Source organism: Typopeltis vanoorti, chromosome 24, assembly GCF_054136105.1.
Source record: "Typopeltis vanoorti isolate ZY-2024b chromosome 24, IOZ_Tvanoo_1.0, whole genome shotgun sequence".
NCBI lineage: Eukaryota > Metazoa > Arthropoda > Arachnida > Uropygi > Thelyphonidae > Typopeltis > Typopeltis vanoorti.
The window spans coordinates 30,727,445-30,751,593 of record NC_143572.1 but is presented as its reverse complement, the minus strand read 5'-3'; the positions used below and the strand labels follow the sequence as shown (position 1 = coordinate 30,751,593).

Sequence of the window (24,149 nt, the reverse complement as noted above, 5' to 3'; positions counted from 1 at the left end):
TCGTAAAAGATGAAAACTTCAATTTGAATGAAAATGTTCAAGAATAATATATATGGATGCTGCCTTCTAAAGTATTGTTACCAGAAGAACATCAATTCATAAATTACCTCTAAGAGTGAAAAGACTGAGTAAGTTATATAATTCGGTATTTTCTTCAAAAATCAAAAGGGTGAAATTAAAAGTATCATCCATATATTGCTTTAATCAGATTTACGTAAATGTAAATCATTGGTTTTAGACATCCCTAGAATTCTTCTTGATTGGTTGCTTTTTATTCCATTTTTCTCTTCCTGAGGTATGCACTTCTTAAATGAAGGAATGTTTTTATCCTTGCTAAGATAGGAATCAATATAAAAGTCTGAAAACATAGCTAGAAACCCAAATGCCACTGCTGCCATTACCAAGGCTAGCGATGTTGGATATCCGCAGTTTTGGAATACAACGATCTGGGTATAGTAGAGAAACAACAGCAGCAAATGGACCTAAAATGTAAAATAGACCTGTATTAATAAACAAGACACTGGAGAGTCTCACCCTTCTTATAAGTTCAGAGCCAATCATTATAAAATATTTTAACTCTATTTTATATTCTCGCATTTAAGTCTATGTGTAGCATGACTTTATCTAATAATTTACAGATAACAAATACTTTAAGAAAAATAATTACATATTTTAATACAACACTTCAGAGTTAATTTCTACCGATTCTATCGAATTTCAAGTCAAAAATCAACTTCCATAGAACTTTCAACCCCTTAAATTCCTTGACAAGAAAGATAAAAACAAGTTCAATTTTTTCGTCACGTTTTGTTCTGTTCCAAAACAATGTCTCTTATTTTTTTCCTCTTCAAAAGACAAAGTGCATCCTTGGTCTTTTACCGGTGTACAGTGTAATGCCTATTCATGTGACCCCATGCACTAAGTTCAATTGGGGGTTAAAGGTGAAGACAGAATAAAATTGAAGTCCATAATCAACATTTTGAACTCTTAAGTTTATTCAGACGCTTTGGTTGGTGTAGTTGATTGGGAACACTTGATGAGAAAGTCTATTCCAGAGGACGAGGTAGATGGAATAACACTAGAAATGGATAAGTAAGTTCAACATCTCGGCAGCTACTTTAACAATCCCAACCAAAATCATGGGAATAGTGGGGAAGGTTTATGGGAGAAGAAATCTAGAAATGTCTGTAGAAAAGACAGCGTTGAAAGAATATTAGTAGTTGAAGTGGGGGTGGGGTACATCTTTAGCTAAACAGCTATCTCCAGACCGCATCAAGAAGTTTGGCAACCTTTTAAGTGCACTTACCCAAACATTTGCATGGTTGTCTAACGATAGACAAATTTGCGATTTGTGCAATGTTATTACTAGATAGGTAAAAAGTGGCATAGTGAGCATAAAATAATGCCTACTGTTTAGTAGGCTGAGAAAGCTATTGAAAAGTATACTGATAGAATCTAATAGAACAGAGGGTTGAGGAACTCCTGAAGTGGTGGAGATATTCGAAAAGAAGAAGAAGCCATTCATCATGAAAGGGATTGAATGACCAGTGAGAGAACGCTGGATACCCAGTTAAATAATTTGGCTGGTAAACCATATGATCGCAATTTACTCAACAAGCCTCGATGACCAAATGCTTTGATAAATGGTCATATGTTCTAAAATATCCACAGTAGCAGCTCCAAACTTTTGCTTAGCACTCAAATTCCTTTGTGGTATAGCCACAGTGACCTGTCGTTGTTCGAAAGTGGCTGAATCCATACTACTTGTTGTTTATGAAGACGCGGGTTTCTAGAGAAGTTGACTCGTAGAAGAGAAGATAAATCTTGATGATTTTCTCCATTATCATAGAGATAGAAGAGATGAGAACAATCAGATGATAGTTTGATGCAAAACCTTATCTCCATTTTTGGAAGAGGATGTATATATGGTTGATTTCACATATATGGATACTTTCATCCGTTGTTCCATTTGGATGCGAAAGAGATGGAAACGCAGTTGAACATATGCTGAGCATAATCGGACATTAAAATATGCCCGATGGTTTAATGGAACTGGAACATTTGACAGCCATTTGTAGAAGAGGGTGAGTATTTTCGGCGACAGACCTCTGCCAACACCTTTGGTGTTGATTTGGCATTGACAGCGTTCTTCAATATAGAATGAGTATAAATGACGTTGGAATTTGGTATGCTTAATCAGTGGCGCACTCAGGATTTAATCTTGTGGGGGGGGGACGAGTGGAGTAGACGATTTGAGAATATACACTATGAATTGCATACGAGCTATGACTGAGCATCTGTGGTGATTGCCAATACATTATATCAGTGTTCTCCACTGGCCCGGCTCGACAAACGAAGTAGCTCCTGAGTACTACTTCGTTCGCCTTGCGTTCACAGCGCCCAGGATTCCCGAGCACTATAGGGTATTCTCACCTTATGTGACAGCTTATTCATAAGTAGCATAGAAATAGAAGACAGGACACAACATAAATTTAAAAAAAATGAATTTTAATCAGGAAAACATTTTTGGAAATTTTTCTAGTATTTTTTTCCTTTTTTTTGGGGGGGGGGTTCAGGGCTTATTGTCCCCTCCCTGGGTTCCCCAATGTGCTTAATTATTTTCTAAAGCCGTCATGGTGCATCTATGACTACAATGGTGTGGGAATTTTTAACGGAATGGGGAATGGAGGATTTCTTGCCGGTGAAAATAATTTGTGCGACTAATCCAAACAAGATAATCGAATCGGAAGCCATAACCATACCACTGAATGGAAGAGTAACAGATTCAGATGTCTACCACTTTGGCACATTTGTAGTGACAGGGGATATCACGTTGAGTACTACTGGAGGGATGGTGTTGTCAAACGAGCTTACGATGGGGTAAGGGGCACAGAGCAGTGGAGAGGTAATTTCTGCGGTATAAGAGAACTGGTTGAGAAATGATCAAGGGTATTGTAGAGAGGAGAGTTTATCAGATATTCAGAATAACTGTGTACGATTTCATCTTGGTTAGCAATACATATTTTGTGCCTTGGTCAGTGGAATTGTAAAAGGAAACCCAGTTGGATTTACAGACATTAAAATCTTCTAATGAGAGTATGGTGGAAACATAAGTTACTGAACGGATATATCTTGTTCCTTTTTTTTTTCATTTTGTAATTTGTCGGTTAAGTTGAGGACTCTGTATTCCACTTCCGTACTTGGCACCTGCACACTATTTCTTATAAGTGAACCTCTTTTTCTAGAACTCTCCTTAGAGTTCACTCTTTGAATCAGTTCTCATCTAATGTCTCAATAGCGATGCTAAAAAGTCTTGCATCTCTAGATTAAGTATGACGCAAAACGATACACAACTTCATAATCTTATTCTTTCTATCTTAATTAAAAAAACCGAAAATATTCTACGTTTTCAACATGAAACCATGAGATTGAATGGATGGAAGAACTCCTGGCTGACGGATGGCGGACACAGAAGCGAAAGCAGTGAGAGATGGATGGAGAAGCTCAGGATTGAACAGATATTCGCAAATACTTCATATTTAGCTTTTCTCTTTTCTCGAAATTTTCCCTAAACATATGCTGATAATCATTTGGAGATCTGCTGTTTAGATCTCCAAAAACAACAAATCTTCCCTTTGCATTTATGTTCGCTTCTTTCTCTAATGACTATAAAATTACAACACGTCTTCCTTAGTAGAATCATCTTCATTAATCAATCTTATTGACATAACTTGCCACTTCAGAAAATTATCTTGGTATTCGATAATGTATAATGTAGCTACTGTTCAATTTTCTTTAATAATTACAACTAAATATTATATTTACATTTCCTCCGATTTTTGAAAAATCTTTGTTTTTTAATTATTTTTTTTAAGACTGGTCGATTGAATTCTTTATGTTCGAAGTTGAGATATATTGAGGAAAAATCGTAATTCCGTTTCGCTTTTTTGCATATTGCTTATAATGCTCCTGGTCATTCAGTGTATTTGGAAGACTTTCATCTCAACATGAATGTATACCTCCATCCACCCAACACTGGTTCGTACATTTAGCCCACCGACCATGGAGTCATTGGCAGTTTCAAAGCTTTTCATTTACGTATCGCGCAGGCATGACAGATATGAACAGAAATCATATCTTACACCTTTTTAAGGATTAAACTATTTTTCTAGATCCAATGACAATAATTAAACTATAAAAAACATTGCACACCATTATCACAGCATTACAAAATACTGTACAATTTTGGTGTGGAAAATAATTTCACATGTAGCTTGTTCAAAGTTTCCTTACGGACGCAATTTTTGATGCGATGACTGAGAAAAGTGTCAAGTTTATTGAACAAACATTAGAATTTGATACGCATGATATCAAGTTGTTGATATTCTGATGTATTATTAAATAAAGAATTCATTGAATTAGAAGCAGCCTCAATCAGAAACATTAATTAGAAATAAAGTTGTTGAATATGAGCAAGCCGATGTTTCCGTACGAGAATATGAACCGTAATGCTTCGTGAAAAAAAAAAGACTTAATAATCGTCTTATGTGATATTTTGACAGTAATGGTATACGTGGGCTAGGTTAATCTTAAGTCACATGAAATTTCAAAGACGCACTGGTATCGTATTGAGAAATTTATGGAACAAAACACTGTTTATCATCGCTTGGTGATTTTACCAGGAAAGGCGAACTTCCAATATTAAAGCATTACTGCATACACCTGTAAACAAGTAAGACGTAAGACGTCAGTAACGTTTGAGATTAGTTCATTTCGACTTACTTGAAATTATGTTAAGTTTCGGCAAAGTAACGTTGACTAAATCTCGATCACCATCTTATGATTTATGATCAATTTCATGTTACCACTAATAAGTGCATTTTTGTTCAATGAAAAATATTTAATAGAATTATGAAAACAAAGGATATTTTATCCCATTTATGCTTACCATTTGTAGTAGGGTGATATAATTCTTCCACCAAAGCTTCATTCCCATTGCCGATAATGCATAGTAGGAATACATGAACGAGTGCACAAAACAGTTCAGAAGTATAACCATTCCACTACTTCCTCCTAAATGTAAACAAAATACAAAAGTTGTTAGGAGTCTTCATAAATGTGTTTTTTTTTCAATTATTAGCAAATGTTAATTGCAAATTATTCTCAAATTAATTCTGCAGGTACCAACTGAAAAACATCTGTGCAATATTCCACTGCAGTTATGATTTAGCATGCAATAAATACTTCACTCTCTCATGCAGATGGTTTTATATCAGATCCATATAGCAGAGTTTACAAAACAAATATGATATTAGTGGAAACCATTACAGCTGAATAGTTGGAAGTTCCGGTTGCAAATGAATGTTGAGTAGTTGCTGTTCGCTTTTTATTACATCATTTGCATCATGTCGATACTTTTAATGGAACATAGCCAAAAAAAATATGGTAGCTGGTTGTAATTCCAAAAAAAGTTTACGACGAAGGAGAGAAGAGATGATTCCTTTTGTGAATCATTTTACTCCTAATAATTCACAACATCTGTGTGGTGAATGGGAAGAATGGGTTCTCATTTATTTGGGTCCTGGTGTTTTACAGCTGGGGTTACATCTATGAGGTAGAGATATGTAGGACACACAGTGATTTATTTTTTGTGAGGGAACGATGGAATATTCGTCTGCTGAATTGTTTCATCTCCCTCCTGTCTATAAAACTTAATTAAAAACGGATGCTTATTCTTTGATTGTGAGCATAAGTGGATGTAACATTTTATCTCTTTTGACTACTGTTAACGAAGTTATTTCCTCTGCTTATTGAATGGGAAGAATGCTCTTTTATTCTCCATCTGGTTGAATAACTTCGACTCATTTCAGTATCGCGGACAATAAACAAAATCAAAGTACTTTTGGTTTTATTTCTGTGGGCACTGGTAACTCAGGAATTTATCAATATTTCCAGTCGGTACGTTTGTTTGTTTTCTTGTCCTAGTATCGAATGGTTTCCTTGTAGGAAGATGTAAATGCTTAGAATGCTGAATCGAAGAAGAGAAACACAACGAAGGATAACTTGTAAATCAATATTAAGCAGTACCATCAGTACCATGAGACTAAATGTTTGGTAATCGGAGATAAGTACATTCATATCTTCCTACCCCTGGATGATAGTCTAACACACACACACACACACACACACACACACACACACACACACACACACACACACACACACACACACACACACACACACACACACACACACACACACACACACACACACACACACACACACACACACACACACACACAAATTGGTCAGCTAGAAACATATTCGGTGTGTCTAGATATACACCTACATACACCTACAACGGCTCGCCAAGCTTACCTGTCCAACTATTATAAGTAGCTTAAGCCGGAAAAGAGAGTTCACATTAAAAATCTGTATTTTTTATGAATCACTTAATGTTTTTGCTGTTATTGCTGTCTTGATTCACATTTTTTTTTCAATATCGACATCACAGAATTTTTGTTTTCATGACTGAATGAATGATTTTCTTCTCTCCAACCTATAACTACTGTTTCGAAACATTGGACTAGATTTGTTTCCAATAATAATAATTATTTTATGATAAATATACATAATGAATATATCGTGATCAATAATCAGATGTTGATTATAATTTACTTTTAGCTAAAATATTTTAATTTTACCTGGTGCATATCTGACAACAAGCCAACTTGTAATGATGAGAGTTGAATGATGTGTAACGTGCAGCTTAGAGATGTGGTTGAACTTCTTCCTCAGCATATGGAAAACCTGAGAAATTATATTATTCATTGTAATATTTTGCATATTGAAAAAAAATACATTAATCCCAGAGAGAGAGAGAGAGAGAGGGAGAGAGAGAGAGAGAGAGAGAGAGAATGTGGTGATGAGACTTTCATGTTACAGCCAGTATATAACAATGAGGATTTGGCTTTATAAACAAATTATGAATTGGGTAGAGTAATAGTCTCCTGATGTAACTCTATGAATAATGAGTAACAATAAGATTACAATAGGGATGCATCTAATCCAATGATCCAATTACCAATGTTAGTCACTATAATGCGCTGTCATGTATCTACATTGATCTCTTGAAAGAATAGCAGTGAGATAATATGTCGCACAACCCATTATGTGAGACTAAGGATTCGTGACAGTCGCATTTTTAACATTTTGCATGAGGAGATTGAATAAGGATTGTAGTTTAACATCAGTAAATGATAGTCAACAACTACCTGAGCTGGGAAAATCGATTGCCACCTAAGAAAAGGTCAAAGGATATGCATATGTTTGATGTTTTTGAAATAAAATATAGAGAATCAATGAATCTTCATATAGTACTGTACGTTTTGGGATAATCCTGCCTCCAAAAGGTGTACGCCTATTAATGCAGTTTTTAAGCAAAACGTCAGATAATTGTTCTCAAGAGCAAATGATTTTCATGTTTATCTCAAAATCATAGTCGAAAATTATGTTCTTGAGATAAGAATGAAAATTCCAGCAAGATTGCAAGAAACACGGTGGTAGTCGTCTTTGAGCGATTAAAATCATCCACCAACTAAAGAATTTCATAAAATTCATCTCAGAATAGGAATGCTGAACTAGTTAGTCGATTTGGTGACATACTATTCTCCATCTAATAAGCTGTAAGATGTTAGCGAATGTTAGGAGTGACGTGCATTTCATCGCCTTTTGGAGACCACCAGTTTGATTTTGGTGGCCTGAAATAACTTGACAAAAGTTCAATTGATGTCTGAAAAGCAGAATCCGATCATCCAGTCTCAACCACATCGGCAGTACTAAATACCGTTGCAACCTATTGAAAGTAGTATTCACATAAAAATAATAAAATACAGGAATATACAAAAGTCATTAAGTTGAATACATTTTGGTAGCTTTGAATTCTATCCAGAATGTAATAACTATTTTGGTTTTTGCTTTTCATTGTATTAAATTTATATCATCCATCATTAGAAATGCTCCACTTAAATTTAATTAGTTCAAAATCGTAAATTGATTAAGAATTATAACAAAATTTATTGAAACTTTTCTATTTTTTATTACATATATTAAATCAATGAATTACCACATTACTTTCTATGCCTTGTTTTTAATGATTTTATTTCTTTCTTTCATTGTCAAGTTAAGTTTCAAGACTATATCTTACTGGTTGAACACATTGTATTCGTATTCTAGTTACAGTTCCTGCTAATGCTTTGAGCCCTCTTAATGTAATATTGCATAAAGAGCACTCATAAAACTTTCAGTAAATATATCATATGTCAGGGCATGGTTCTTAGTTATTATATAACTACATTATGATATTTTAGAATGTTGGTGTTGCATTTTTAATTTTCATAAAGTTTACGTTAAAAGCAACATTTTCTAGAGACTGATATACTGTCTTCCTTCATGCTATGTGGTGCTACACTTTTGTCTTTATTGTGTTCAAGACCACTTCTTGTTCTTCAATGTCTTTTTCACAGGAATACCCAGTTTCAATTTTCATCAGGAATATCGTATTTTAGATCCCTATTTTAGTCGATGGAGTAGACTCTTTGTAGTAACTGTAAAACTAGGCTTATTAAATAAATTTAATAGGGTTTGAAATGAATAATATTGACTAGCATTTCCTTCAAAAGTCTTGAAATAAAAACGATAAAAACTTCGCAAAAGACTTTATTGGACATGAGATGGATGGAATTTTAAGTGTGAGAAAAAGTGTGCAACAGCTGAATGTAGAAAATACATGAAGATAAATAAGAAATAAATCAGTGACGAAAAGTTTAAACCCGTATTTAAAAAATATGAGAGCATTAACATAGGAAAATTATATTAAATGATGATACAGTTTGGAATTCCAGATTAGCTAGTATTACTTCTAAAGTTAACACTTTCGTTGCCAAGCCGAAAATTGGAATTTCGTGTAGTGGGCAATTTTTATTTTATTTTTTTTTTTTATTTCGTTAGCGACGTCCACGCGATAACGCGTGATCGGCCGTTTGGCGAGGACTCGTGTCACGTGATAGCGCTTGATTGGCAATGAACATGTTAACAATGGAAAATTCACATATGTTGAAGTAAAAAAATATGATTTCACAGATTCTCTCCAATAAATCAGGCAATAATCGAATTCCAATATATACGTTTTTTAAAAATTAGTTTTGAAATGCATTATCTAATCATTGCCAATATATAACGAATTCACTAATAAACAAATCAATGCATATTGTAGCTTACCTGATGATATTAACAACATATCAAGAACCAAACAAAAAAGCAGAAAAGACGCATTTGAAGCTACAAAAATCAGTAGAAGATATAGAGAAGAATCAGTTAACTGACACAAGTGTGAAAATTGGGCACCTTAAAATAGAAAAGTAGAACAATTTAAATATTTAGCAGTAACGATCGCTAGATAACCAAATTAGATTTTGAAAGTGCACTATAATAAAGAGAGATAATCAGTCTTTTATTCTCTCTACGGTATACTGAGTTTGAAAGATATTCATTGTAAGACTCAAGTACAGAAATATACGTTGATAATTCGTTCGGTTGTTATCTATGGATGTGAAACTGGTATATCTTCTCAAGAGTAGAGACTTCGATCTTAAGATTTTGAAAGTAAAACCTAAAAATCTTTGGACCGATGAATGATAACTGTCTCTGGATATAACCATTAATTATTGATATAAGTTTTATAAAGAACCTATAATATCTTCTGTAATCAACCTCAAAACGCTGCATTGAGCTGGATATGTTTTTCTTATGGACAGTGCAGTGTTCTTAAGAAAAAAATAAATAGTAAATTTATTAGGTTATCTAAAGACCAAACGAAATCCTGAACAAGATGACAATATCGAAAACTGGATAAGCAAAGTTTTGGTCTGAGGGTTGGAGGCAACAAACACAGGATGGAAGGCTCTATTTGTGCTGAAGAACTATAGGAAAAAGAAGCTTAGTCAGTTTAGACAATACAATTTAGCTGGAAAAATTATGGTTCGAATCCATGCATGATGTGAATAATTTTTAGCAGGGATTTTTAACCGAAGATCAGCAAGCTGGTCCCACACGGATGGTCGTAGTGGTAGCAGTCTTAGCTCCCAAAAAGGCCAAACCGAGCAAAATTCTCAAGCAGTTAACTGATGCAAAACGTTATGATGTTTGGATTAAACAACTTACCATTGAGCAAAATTACTGATACGTGGGTGTGGCACTGATCTGAGCACGCAAGAGTTGCGAAAAGAGGATGGCAAAATATTGTATTTCATAAAGCTATAGCACTTGATTTTAAATTAAGTCAAATAATCTACGATTTAAATTAATTACATCAGTTAATTTAAATGTTTATATCCAATAAACATTTTGATCAACATGAGTTAAGATAATTCAATAAATTTAATTTGGAAAGAAACTTATAGTGAAACTATGTTCAGGTGTAAGAGAAATTTCTAGAAACAAATTGCCAGATGAAGTAACAGAGCATGAATACCTACCGTATCAAGAATCTCCGCAAGCTTTGTCATAAAAAAGATCCAGCCAATGAAATTACCCTGAAAAAAAAGGGAAAGAAAAAGAAATAAATCATTTTGAAATTTATGTTTTAAAATGTTCTCCATGTTTATAAATAAAACAGTATGAATACATCAAAATTACTTTTTTAAAGAATAAGAGTACCGAATTCCGTTAACTCCTCCAACTGTAAATGGTTCACATATAATGCAAAGCGTCTCTGAAGAGAAGTCTGTAGCAACGATCTCCACCGAAAGAAATAAAATATAACTATAGGAAAGCTTGTCAATTCCATTTCGATGAATAACGATTACCGAAACTATGATTACTTGCTTCTAAACGAGCATTGTTCTAACGTGCGTTATGTTCTGTTGTGCAAACTGTAGTGTTAAATATGCATTCCCTGGAAAAGCTGAAGATATTGCCGAGTATGGAAAAGGGATATGATCTTCAGGTACTTCCATTGTGGATGTTGGGTTGCTCACAAACGTGGTTTAACTATTATTAACACTAATAATGCAAACTCATGGTCATCCAACAAGAGGAGGTTGATAAGTGGATGCTCTCTCCAGCGAATAATGCATGGCCTCACATGGCTACTCACAAAAGGGAAAGTTGCACACATCTGTCGTCGTAAAATAACATGAACAAGTGCACCATTGCGAATAGTGATGCACTGCATTATTGCAATTACGGTGTTACAGAGCAGAAGACCTAAGAAAAGTTCCTCTCTTTACCGAAATCATGAGTGATAGCCTTTAAGATGATATATCAGTAACGTTCCAGTTGGATACTAAAGTCGAAAACAAGGTTTCCTGTTCAGATAAGAGTTACATTTATGTATCGAATAAATATTACGTTTGCAATGTGAACAATGTGAGTGAATAGAAGTTCTAAATTGTAGAGGAGAATGTTTCGCTTATGTCATTATTAAGATACAAGTTACATATTGATTAACAACAATCACTTTGTCCTATGAAACCACGCCACCTTTTGCAAGTTGCATATGTTCCCAGAGATATGGTGTTTCTCTGGAACAAATTACAGTATGCATCATTTTATAAACTGTAAAAAATTTTGAGAACTCACAAAGGACGCCATCAATCTTAAATGGCGATGGATGCGAATTCACCAGATTTGAAATCAATGTTACACTTTTTGGATGTTTGAGAAGGTGATGTAAGTCACACCGACACCATCTTCCTCCATTCAAAAAGACTCTTGGATGGTTTGCAGATACCATGGCTACAGATCCACGCTAACACTGGACTTCTTATGGAATCAGTAGTACCACGCATACAATGTTAACATTTGTAAGAATGTGATTTATATTTTGAAATATTCTATTTCTTTCTGTTTATGTTAAGGTAAGACAAGTAATCTCAAACATTTTACTGATAAAGCTGCAGAAAGAATTCATCATTGTATGAATATTTTCATATCCCTCGAGTAATAATATATATCCTAATATATATAGTAGCATGATTTAATTAGAATATCATTTATATGTTGCTGATAATTAAAGTTGAGCCTGTGTAGCTTAGTGGATGTGGCGTTTGCACACCATGGCGCTTGGCCGCACGAAGGAGACTTGGTTTCGAGTCTAGTCGGCGACTAGAGGAAATTTTTCTAAGCCTTTTTTCGACCGGCTCCCGAGTTAGTCGATCTCTGGCACGGGCAAGCGAGTTTTTCCTCCCTGACACTCGGGTTTTTCGTCCCGTAAACTCAAGACAATCGACCGTAGAACCCACATTATTTCAGACATTAAATATATTGTGTTAGGGTTAGGGACCACGAGATGGCGGCACATTTGAGCCGTCTCTCTTCACTGTATACCGCTTAATTAGTGATAGCCTTGGGCCATCTATCTCTGACTGGTACCAGTAGAGATTGAACTGCCCATTCAGTCTCCAAAAGTTAGATGGGGCTAAATGGCCTCGCCTACTCCCGTATACAGGAATAGAAAGGCGTTAATGATTTCTTTTTTTTAAATTAAAGTTGGCATAAAATAACCTATTGCCATTCCGGTATCTCTCCTTCAACATATGCAGTATATAATTAATGTTCACGTTAGAAATAAAATTACCATGATATGTTTATTTTTGGCTGTTCTTTCAATATTACTATTTGCATGTCTTCTTCATTATCTACTAATTTAACGGTGATAAGTCATTTCCCATGATGTACCGATTCACAGACACCATACAAAGTCGAGCACCTTAAGGACGTGTTAACGTAGAGGTTGTAACAGTCGGAACTGGAAGTTACATTATTTGTATGGTATAATAATCCCTGTATGTAATGCAGAAGAATAATGAAATAACATGTAGCTTATCCTCAAGAGTAAAAAAATTACTGCAAGCCGTATTGGTTGATTCTGTCGTAGTGTAAATATGTTTGTTGAAGACATGTGTGTTCTGTGACAGCTGTTGCAATTTCTGAGACAGTGGAAAACTGAATTTCTGCGAATACGCGGTATGAGACCAGTAAATTCCTAGTGGAGTTTCCGAATGTTAGTCAAAATGGCTATATTTTGGTTAGAAAGACATGCTCAAACTCTCTCTACGGTGTAAAAACATTTTCTACAGGTATTAATGAATGATTTACGACGGTAATGTTTAAGACTTAACGTGTCTGGTGAAAAGATTTCGTGAGAAAAAGACATAAAAAAAAAGCTCGATCTCTTCTTTACGCAATTGCTTTTTGCTGGATGATTAAGGGTTTTGGAATTATCTGTACCTGCCGGTTACATAAAAAGCTAGAGTGTGTGCAACTGTTTAATTAGCGTCCGACTAGTAATTTAAACCATGGGAAATTTGCGAATTCTTGGTTGATCGAATCCATATTACACTAGCGAGATTTTTCGAAAACCAAAGTAAGCACAATTTTCTCCCTTGCTGTTATCTTCCTAACCATCTCAGTGCTGTGTACAGTATACAAAATGAATTGTTTGATTTGATTTTGAGCTATGCATGTTTTTACCAGCATTAAACGGATAAGCCAACCAATGTGACATCCTATGATTATACGATTTTCGAAATCCTTAAGTCGAACTTCTAATACTACAGTGAGCCTCCGTAGCTCAGCAGTTATATACGAAGCCCTTTGGTTAGAAAGACCTGTGTTTAATTCCCATCCGTGAAGTGAGAAACCTTTATTTCGTCTCTTTCGACTAAAGGTGAGTTAGCCGGTCTCATAGGATAGAAGCTTTTTCACCCGGAAACTCTGGTTTTTTGTTCCTCATAACAGGCAAACCGCTCCGTGAACACACACACACACGAATTTACAGTCATAAAACACATACTCAATCCCTTACTAGGAGGGCTCAACCATTCCTAAAGGAAGATGGACGAACTGGGGAAAACCCACATGAATGAATAAATAAAGTATCAAAGTATAATGATTTGCAATCAACTCTATGAATCTGTGCATGAAACTCTCTTTCAATCTATGTATCATCATCGTCGTCGCCTCCATCATGTAGCTACCTTCTTCCCCAGTAAGAGAATGCAGCGCCATGTTCTTGTTGGTGGCTTTCCTTTTTGTTTCCACATAGCCGCCTGATTCTGTCCATGATCTTATATCTTCAAACCATGTCTTTCATTGTTTAACTCTTGACCTTTTTCCCATAAATTTTCCTTCTGAAACTGCTAGTATCCTCTGTCGTGCTGAACCTTTCAGTACATGTCCTGTGAATCTCATATATCCCTTGATCACTTCCTGTAATATAGATCTCTGTAGGACATCTGTATTTATAGCGTAATATGTTTATGAGATTTTCAGAGCTCTCCTGTAGAACCACATTTCAAAGGCCATTATCTGATGTCTTACTCTCATCTTGAATATCCAGGTCTCACTTCCATATGTGAAAACTGGCCACACTCATTGGAAATGGGAAAAGAATCGCATTATTTTGTTTGTCTCGATGCCCACAGAACTTCTGAGCAGATCTTTATTTTTCCAAAAGGGATCTTTAGAAATGGCTGTTCTTATTTTTTTAAATTTCTTTATCATCATCATTTTGCTTTACATCTGCAGTAAAGTAGGTGGCTAAATATTTGTATTTTGTTGTGTGTTCAATTTTCATATCATTTATGAATATTTCTGACTCGGATCTGTTTTCGTTTGATATTTTCATAAATTTGGTCTTTTTTGCATTAATATATAATCCAGACTCATTACCTTCTTCAATTAGTAGCTGCAGTAATCTGATTAATTTGTTTCTGTTTTCTGCTATTAGAATGGTATCATCAGCATATTTAAGATTGTTATATTTTGTACCGTTGATACTGATTCCTATTTTTTGTTTTTCAATCTTTTTCATCGCTATCTCACTATAGATGTTAAATACATTTGGTGAACTGATACAATCTTGTGGAACTCCTCTTTATATTTTCACTTCAGAATTCTCAGAGTTAAACAGCTGCATTTTCTGTTTGGTATAAGACATTTTTATAATCTTAAGTACATGGTGTTCTATGTCTAATTTACTTAATACAGTATATTGAACATTTTATTATGTTTTACCCGGTCAAAAGCCTTCTGAAAATCTATGAAGCATATGTTCCTATTTCTTTCAAGTGAATCTATTTCAAGGGGATTTATTATTCGGAAGATTCTTAATTATGTGTTGTTTTCCTTCTGAAAATCTATGAAGCATATGAGCCTGTTTCTTTCAAGTGATCTTTCTATTAGTGTTTTTAGTTCCAGTATAGCGTTAATGGTTCCCATTCCTCTTCGGAAGCCTTTTGTTGTTCACTCAATTCACCGATTAAGGCTCTTTCAATTTATTTGTTAACAATGGGTAAAGTAATTTTAGATGCATGGGATATTATGCTCACAGTTCTGTAATCCTCGCAATTTTGTGCATTATTTTTCTTTGGAATTGGTATGCAGATAGACGTTGTAAAAACCTCAGGTAATTCTGTTGTTCTGTAGAGCTCCTGAATGTTGTTATTATAGCCAGTCAAAGCTTTCAAACAGCTGAGCCCGAATATAATCGCACCCACCCAGGGTATTTATTATTCGGAAGATTCTTAATTATATGTTGTAGCTCCTTTTTCGTTGGTAGAGTGGTGTTACTTATAACTTAAGCTGTCGTGAATTATCTATCATGTTTCCATTATCATAATCATAGACATCTGATAAGTACTCCACTCATCTTCCATTTATCTTGTCATTATCAATGATTATTTTCTCATCTTTGTCCTTGATGTTATTAGACTGTGTTCGTTTTGCTTTTCCATTAAGTTCTTTCACTTTCAGGAATGCTTCTCTGGTTTTTTTCTTATTTTGTTATACTCCTATCTCGTATCCAGTTTTCTTTCAATCTCCTGCATAACTGTTTGATTCTTTGATCCAATGTTTTATATTTTAGTCCTTCTTCTTCATTTGCTCCTCTTTTCCATGTTCTTCTTTCATCGATAAGATCTATTACTTGTGTCATTCGTGTTCTTTTCTTTCCTTCTTCATGTTTAATGATGTGATTTTAGCAGATGTTTGTATATATCATTATATATATTTTATTTTATCTAATACTTTTATCTAATTTTATCTAATACTTTTCGATTCGTTTACGGATTATCCTTTTTTATTCTCCGATGATGAATAATTTTATCTTCTGGCGAATTATCCAACTCATTAAGAGGTGACACAGATTTGATTTCCTCTTAAATTGTGACAAGAAAAAAAAAAAAACAGCTGATATTTTTATTCATAAAGCTGGCCTGCATACGCTTCATAACTGTTTCTCCAGCTTAGGTTCTTTAGCAAAATAAACATAAAATAATACTGTGAGGTTTTGTTTTTAGTAGTAAGCAAATCCATTCTTCTCTCGTCCAAAAGTCTAAGGATGCATACGAATATGAGCTTCTTTCTCCATAGTATTTGTAAAGGGAAACTATCCGATTATCCGCCTGTTGAAATTAACACATATCTCCTATATATTTAATTCCTGTGGTAATTAGTCATTGTTCTTTAGCCATAAAATTCAAAATTCCTGCAACTTACCCTTTCTGTTCCTAAGATGTGTTTAACTGTTGGCGGCATACATAAAATAACTTGGCGATAGATCCAGAATAAATATGCACCCTACGCACAGAGAAAATATAAAGAAATTATGACAAAACACATCCGCTTACATAAGAGTCAGCAGTCATTGATTTAAAAACGTGAATATCAAATAAAGAAATTCTTAATTTGCAGAGTGCTTACAAGAATTAAGCTCTTTCAACCTAAATACTGCTTTCTTTTAAAAGTACGAAACAATTTAAAATAAAACACACTTCTGTTGTATTTTAAAAAAATTTAAACTACAATCAGTGGTTATATCAGATAAAATAATGACTAATATAAAAAATGAACAGAAATTAAATAGATGCTTGTATAATTCGATCCAACGCTTCTTGACATAATGCAAAATATATTTTTAATACAAAATCAGCATCAATGAAAAACTCTTCAATTGATAAATAAAAAATAAAACGTTTATGTTCTGGCAATATTAATTAAATAATTATGATATTCAATAATTGCTTTTATCACCAATAGCCTGCAAATGCAGATTACCGATAATTATATTCTGTGAGACTGTTCTCTAATTTGCCTTTAAAAAAAACAAAAAAAAAACAGCGATGTCCGTATTAATCGAAATTAGTTTATTCGCGAATCGGGTGTATTTCAGAAATATAGAAAGAGAGAAGAGGAGGAAAAAATAATAAATATTGGTTAATATATATATTTTCTGCATTTCAGTACTTACTTCACAAAACAATGCAAAGCTGCTAATTGCCAAGATGGCATTGTAGATTACCATGGCGAATCGTAAGTTATATGGCTTTTTATTCTTCATTAACAGAGGACCAATTTTGGTTGATGCAATATAGCATGCTGCAATGGAAAGGACAGTTTTGGGTTTCCCTATTAAGGGCCACATTATCATAGTGTTATCTGTAAAAACACAACGCATTAGTTATTCAGTTATGAATAAAAGGAAAGAAAATTTCTAATTTAGTGTTAAAAATATGGGATTATTAAAGTTCTGTTTATATCTACTGGTAAATCACGCAATGGTGTGACATATAAAAGATAAACCAAAGCTTTATATAATTTACGTATTCATATTGTACTTTCATCTTTTAATGTGCGTTATAATAAATTACTAAACATGGTTTGCATACGATATATATCATATTATGTAATAATACAATATGATAGAAGTGCGATCATTTCGTACACAGAACGTATATCATTATTTATAATTTTCTGTTTGATACAACATGATACATACTCTGTATACTAAAAACCATGAATCATATATCGGTCTACAGCCAAAACCGTCTAACTAGTGAGTGGCCATACCTCTCTCAAAGACTATCCTTGTACAAATAGTGAATGCAAGTCGATCCTCAGGCAGTGCATCAAGCAGTTAAAGGGATGAAGCCAAACTGACTAGTAGTATTTGTATATTTCTCAAGACTCGTTTCTTCAAGAGAAATTCTGCGATATTCGTGTGAAAGCAAGCTATTTTCAGCAACAACTGACTCAATTGTTGCTGAGTCAGTTGTTTCTATTTTCAGCAACAACTGACTCAGAACAAAATCATAACTCACCGATTGTCTGATGATAATGTTTTCCAATATTCAGAGATAACATTTCAACAAACGAAATTTTAACTGCAATCAGCTTATTATTTCAACACTTCTTTGTTGGAAATTCTAGGATATAGTCCATTTTGAACAGCTTCTAGAAAGTTTTAGATATAGCCGAAGATAAGTCATCCAGTTTCATATGGTGACTGAACTGTTTATCCTCCATTAAACTCGGTTTCTGAAGCCACCAATTTTAAACGCTTGGATAACTTGGCCCATTAGATTTATGAAGGAAGTCTAATATCCTGATCATAAATGGTCGGCAAACATTTTGAACAACAGTGAAGTTTTAATTATAGACAACAACCCAATTTAAATTTTGAACAATAATAAATTTGGAATTATGTACAACAAAACAGTTATGAGTCTGCTGCCATATTATGATAGCAGCTGAGACCAAAGGCTATGATTTCGATTGAATCAGTGATCATGTTGAACAAGATAAAGGGTGCAGAGTTTATGGATGTGTGGAATGAGTTTGATAGAAGGAAAGTGAGTAGTTTGAATTTGAATGAATTCGGAGTTAAGTGTCTTACAAAGGGATTGTTCCATAAGAGTTTGGAAGTGCACAGTCAGTGAAACCAGAATTAGGGAGGAGTCAGGTGAATGTGGTTCAATGCATCTTAGAAGTGAGTAAATAGCAGAGTGGTTATTTGATGGTTAATTTAGGTCTCCAAGTCCTTATCTTAAGTAGGAAAATGGAAAATATACACAATTTATAGTAGGTTTTTTTAGGATGGAGGGAGGTGGGTATTGTAGTTTATGTATACGTATGCCACAAGTATTCGAAATATAGGATTTATTTAGTTCGGTTAGCTAAACTTGACCATCAGTTGTAGAAATTAGTGAGATTGAGGTTGTCATTTTCCTAGGGAATAGAATGCAAGGAATACAATGTTTTGGAGATAAGAAGAACAGAATAGGAGGAGTGGTTTTGATAATGATGGTAGAACAACTGAAGCCAAAAAAGAACAGACATGCACCAGATAGCCTCAAACAGTTCGTTTGAGACTGTCTGGTGTGATATCGTGGCAAACAGGATGAAACAAATAGTCTGTTGCTACTAAAATCCAGTGGGTATAAGAGGATGAAGATGGAATGCATTGGAAAATTAGCACGATCAGTGCAAACTCGCGTGATGATTATTTGGGCATGTAAACTATCTGATGTAGAATGGAAAGAATGGTCACAGGGAAGAAAATAAAATTTATACAGCTGCTAACAGATAATTACCTGAAACAGCAGGTAATGGCGGGGACAGGAGATTCATGTGTGCTGGATTTCTCTATCGCATCAGAGACATTAGCAGTAATCAATCTAACCATGCTACCTCTACTTGGAGAATGATCATCTAGTCTTGACCTGGGAGATTTGCCATAATGCAGAATTTTCTGTTAATAAGGTGTATGTGTGGAACAACAAAGTAGGTGATCATAACTAGCTGATGGGTCAGCTTGCAGCAGTGCCATAGTCTAAGAATTTGGAAAGGACAAATTTTGGTTGTTTATGGGAGATGATCAAAGGGTGGTTGAACCAAGAAGGCAATCTCAGACCGGATGCCCAGAGTAAAGAAGGTAAATCAGGTAGGACGTAGATAGCTAGACAGCATCATTAAGAAAGCATTGCAGAAAAAAAGTAAAATGAATATAAAAATAATTCGATCAGGATGCAGTGAACACCACCAACCACAGGGAAGAATGATGATATATATGGTAAGAAAGCAAAGCTACTTATGAGAGGACGCTAGCTGATGAAACCAAACTAAACGCTAAAGATTTATTTGGCTCTGTGGCGAGTAAAAGGAAGAATTATATAGGCAAATGATTTAAGCAAGTACTTCCGAGCCCGGATAAAATTTGGGGGAATTGAGATGGTGCCATACTTCCCCGTAAAAAGGACCTCACGTCCATTATATCATCATACGAATAAATAAATAAATTTAAGCCTCAATCTGGGAAAGTGACATTTGAGTTGAAAGAAAGCGTGTAAATTCCATCTAATTATCATTATTAATAAAAAATAAATAAATCAAATAGCCACTATTTAACAAAAACTGAATTAAATAAGACCAACTGGTTGTTAATTAAACACATCGTTTATCGTGCTATAGATGGGTGAAATAATGAAGCTGAATTCAATAGCCAACATATGAAAACTACGAGATATAAGTAAAATATGTGAATTCATTTCTTGCAAAAGAGATCATCATAATTGTATTTGTTTTTCTTTGCGAATATGAAACGTCAGAACTACTTCAAAAGACAAAAGTAACAACAAGTCAAATTAGTCATTAGTTAGTAAGGCATTCTGTTTTAAAGCAGTCAATCAATTTGTGAGATTTAAATTTAAAACACAGTTCAAACTTACCTGGAATGCCAAAAACCGAATCCAGAATAAATGTTGAGTTAACAGACTCCTCCATGTTCATTCTGCATACAACGGAAAGAGGACAATTTTTAAAGTTGTTTAAAGGTGAAAAACAAAAAATAGTCTTATTATGAAAAATATAACAATTTCAGGAAATACACTGAAATCGATATTGATAATATAGATTTCAGTGTATTTCATACGCACATGCTATCTAAAACGTCTGATTATATGTCACACACTATAATTTTTTTAAGTGTCATTCATACAGTATGTGACGCTCTTTGAAACGAGGACAATTGGGAAGTATTACATTATGTGAGTAGACTGATGCCAGTCAAACGAAGAACCTAAAGTGGAAGGATTTCCCAGGGGAAAAACATCACAACAACAACAAAAAAAAAGATACTTGCCAGATGAGAAACAACACCTTGACAAAAATACAGCTCATTAACAGAAACATAGCATCTGAACATATTTTAGAAATCCTTAACTAATAAAAATATTTTATTTTATGAGATTTTATGATTTGTCAAGCAAACAGTAAATACAGTCAGAATCACGTATATTTGTCATGTTTAAAACGAATTGAGGGTCATTAGTCCTGTTTAAATCCAAGCATGGGCCTAATTATACTTTGCAGCCTAAACAGAGAACTCATACTGAGGTGGTACTACACTCATTATATATCCAATTTCATTTTAAGGAAGAAAATGTATGTATAGTAACAATCTTTATGATTTCGTGAAACTAAAATTTCAGGGAAGTACTCAGCTAGATGCAAGTATTGATAAAATACATCTGATTTTACCCACAACAAGAGCCTTTGTTTGTAGAAACAATATACAGTATTCACGTAGACAAAAAAAGAAAGGATTTCAATGTCGAATGTTGTTTGTTTTTACGAAAAAACTATTTGAAATCATTCAACCGATGATTTCAGGTGGAGTGCATCGTTAGAATAAAGGCCGGCAAAGTCTAGAGAAGATAGCCAGATGGTTGTGTATGAGCCGTTTCGTGATTCATAGAATACAGAACGAATTTTCAGTAGTCACAAACAGCATCCACGAGGTACTATGTAGGAAGGCCACAAGCAAACCAACTGGGTAACCGATATCGCCAATATCGGTCACGATCTGACCTGCCATCAATTTTAGAAACCATGGCAGCTGCTTCCACTGTGCATAGAAGGCTTCTCGAAGATGAATTGTACGTCTGGCAACCGTCAGTGTCTGCATCACCCTCATCTTCCCAAACTACAGGAGAGAACATTTGAAGCTGGGAAAGCTCACATCAACTGGAACCAAGACTAATGGGGATCAGTATTGTTTACAGACTAGTCTCTGTTTGGTCTGCAAAGTGATACCATGAGAGAACAAGGGACACGTTGTCATCCTTCTAACATCCATAAAGCGGACACTTATAGTGGAAGTAATTTGATAATTGGACGTATTTACTTGTATTTAGACGTATTTAGAGAACCTGCATCCCTAAGGTCTTCAGTACAAGGTTCCGACTGGAGAAACATTTATCATACAGGATGATCATGTTCGCCCTCATTCAGCGAAGGACATTGAACATTATCGTCAAGATGAGACTATCGTAGGTATGGACTGGTCACCCGACTCAGTGTTGCTGCTCCCTCTCCTATCAACTCCCCAGAACCTTGGACAACTTAGGAGAGTTTTGAAGAGCAATGGTTGCCATTACCAACTGAGTTCCTGCATCCACCATTATAAACAGTATGAAATATCGTTCTGAGCGCTTTGTTGATGTGCGAGGTGATCGCATTCCTTATTGAGGCACTTAAACAATCTCATTGACGTCTTGGGTTTGACCGTGTCTTCATGTATCTAATTGCTATTGAATTAAACTATTTATTTACAATTCTTATGAGCATTTCTTTTACTGCGTTTCGCAGAATTGCATAAAAATTCATCATACAGTTTTTGAGTTAAAATGACTTTGTGTTTGTTCCTAATTTACGGAAACCAGTGTATATAATATTGAGATAAATGTTCAAAAATTCTTAGTCATATTATTTAAACCCGTAATATTCTTAAAAAGAAACGAATTATTTGTTAATATTGAAATCAAAGTAACCGCAGTTTTAGTTGTTTACATTCATATAATCTGAAAACTTCTCAAAACTTCTTTTAGATGAATAATTTGATAACTGCAATTCACGCAATATCTATATTAGTTTAGGTTCGTTTGAGATAAATTTTCCTGTTTTTTCTTAAGCTTCGCTGATTATTCTCAATGTCATCTTCAGTACAAAAGTTGCACAACAACGGCAGCATATGAATAAACTATTTTTTTATTTTTTTACTTTTCAAGTAGCATTTGTGAGGTTAATGTATTATCGCTTTCCAAACAATAACACATCAAATTCACAATGTGTGGTTGATGTATTTTATGAGGTTGATGTGAGGTATTATCGAACACAAGGCAAATGGTCAGTTATGATAGCGAATATTTGGTTATTAGATAATTGAAGAGACAAGTATGAGTATTAGAGGCGAGCTTTATGGGGAAAAATAAGAATATACTATTAAGAAACTTAATACACTGAATTCCTAGTTACGAAGAATGGAGAACGAATCTTATTCTTCTTCTCAAATTTCGTGTGCCCTTATAAAAACGGCAGTAAACTTCTAACCTTAGTTCAGTAGTTCAAGAAATCAAAGTGTGTTTTGATTTTTTTTCATAACTGCTGAATCAGGATGTGATATACTGCACAGTGAAGAATCGCCGAATTCAAGAATCGCCAGTTATCATGAAATTAATAATCGCTTTAAGAAAATAGTAAACACTAATCAGTGAGTTTCCATCACGCGGTGATAAATTGTCAGGAATCTACATTGTTTTAAGGAAAATGTTAATGTACTTTTGGCTCATAATAGTATTTCATATTTGATATTACGTTTCCTCAAAACTACAATCTACACGAATCGGAAAATAATTGCCCACTGTGATAAAGACGTCATTCTCTTAGATGGCTACAAAATTTTCCAGGAAAACATTTACGCGCTAACTCCCATTTGCTGAGAAATAATGAAACAAATAAATTACAAAACTTCAGTCACCAGAAATGATAGTTTGTAAATACTAAATTTTTCTTTTTCTGTCAATTGATACCAGTAAGGTGATTCATTTTATATGTTATTATTATTGTTGTTATTATGGTACGGGCACCTCTACAAGTCTGAAGACTCATTGCGGGAGATATAAACTATCTACACAATCTATCATACTTCTCCTTGAGCCAATTAACATAAAAATCACTCAGAACTGACTCTTGGCAACTTATTTCACTCATTCACCACTCTCCAAGCTAAACATCTAGTCCTCTTACTCCCATCCTATAAAATCATTTAAGTAACTTAATTGTTTCTGTCATATTCCCTCATTTTTCCTCAGAACCAACTTTTGCAATCCACATACCCTCAATCTATCCCCATGGGAAACGTTCTACAGATCACTCACTATCTTGGTTGCTCCCCTGAATTCTCTCCACCGGTTCCACATACCTAAGAAACACAGGAAACCAGACCTTACCCCACTAATCCCTTTATAAGG

At 34.4% G+C, this 24,149-nt stretch overlaps 1 protein-coding gene across 1 annotated transcript; it reads right to left on the bottom strand.

The window, feature by feature from the left end:
- Window positions 1–200: 200 nt before the first annotated feature.
- Window positions 201–20,622, bottom strand: LOC150093069 (very long chain fatty acid elongase 7-like). Its single transcript, XM_090414141.1, has 7 exons — window positions 20,568–20,622; window positions 17,312–17,499; window positions 16,561–16,641; window positions 10,536–10,592; window positions 6,705–6,810; window positions 4,949–5,073; window positions 201–482 (listed from the first exon to the last, which is right to left on the bottom strand). Exons 1-7 carry the CDS (start codon window positions 20,620–20,622, stop codon window positions 201–203), a joined length of 894 nt encoding a protein of 297 aa, XP_090270267.1.
- Between the last annotated feature and the right edge of the window lie 3,527 nt (window positions 20,623–24,149).

Coding starts and splice junctions, on each gene's coding strand:
- LOC150093069 (XM_090414141.1), bottom strand. CDS start 20,622: ATGGAGGAGTCTGTTAACTCAACATTTATTCTGGATTCGGTTTTTGGC. Junction 17,500..20,567: donor TTCGGTTTTTGGCATTCCAG/GTAAGTTTGAAC, acceptor GTGTTTTTACAG/ATAACACTATGATAATGTGG. Junction 483..4,948: donor ATATCACCCTACTACAAATG/GTAAGCATAAAT, acceptor TTTACATTTTAG/GTCCATTTGCTGCTGTTGTT.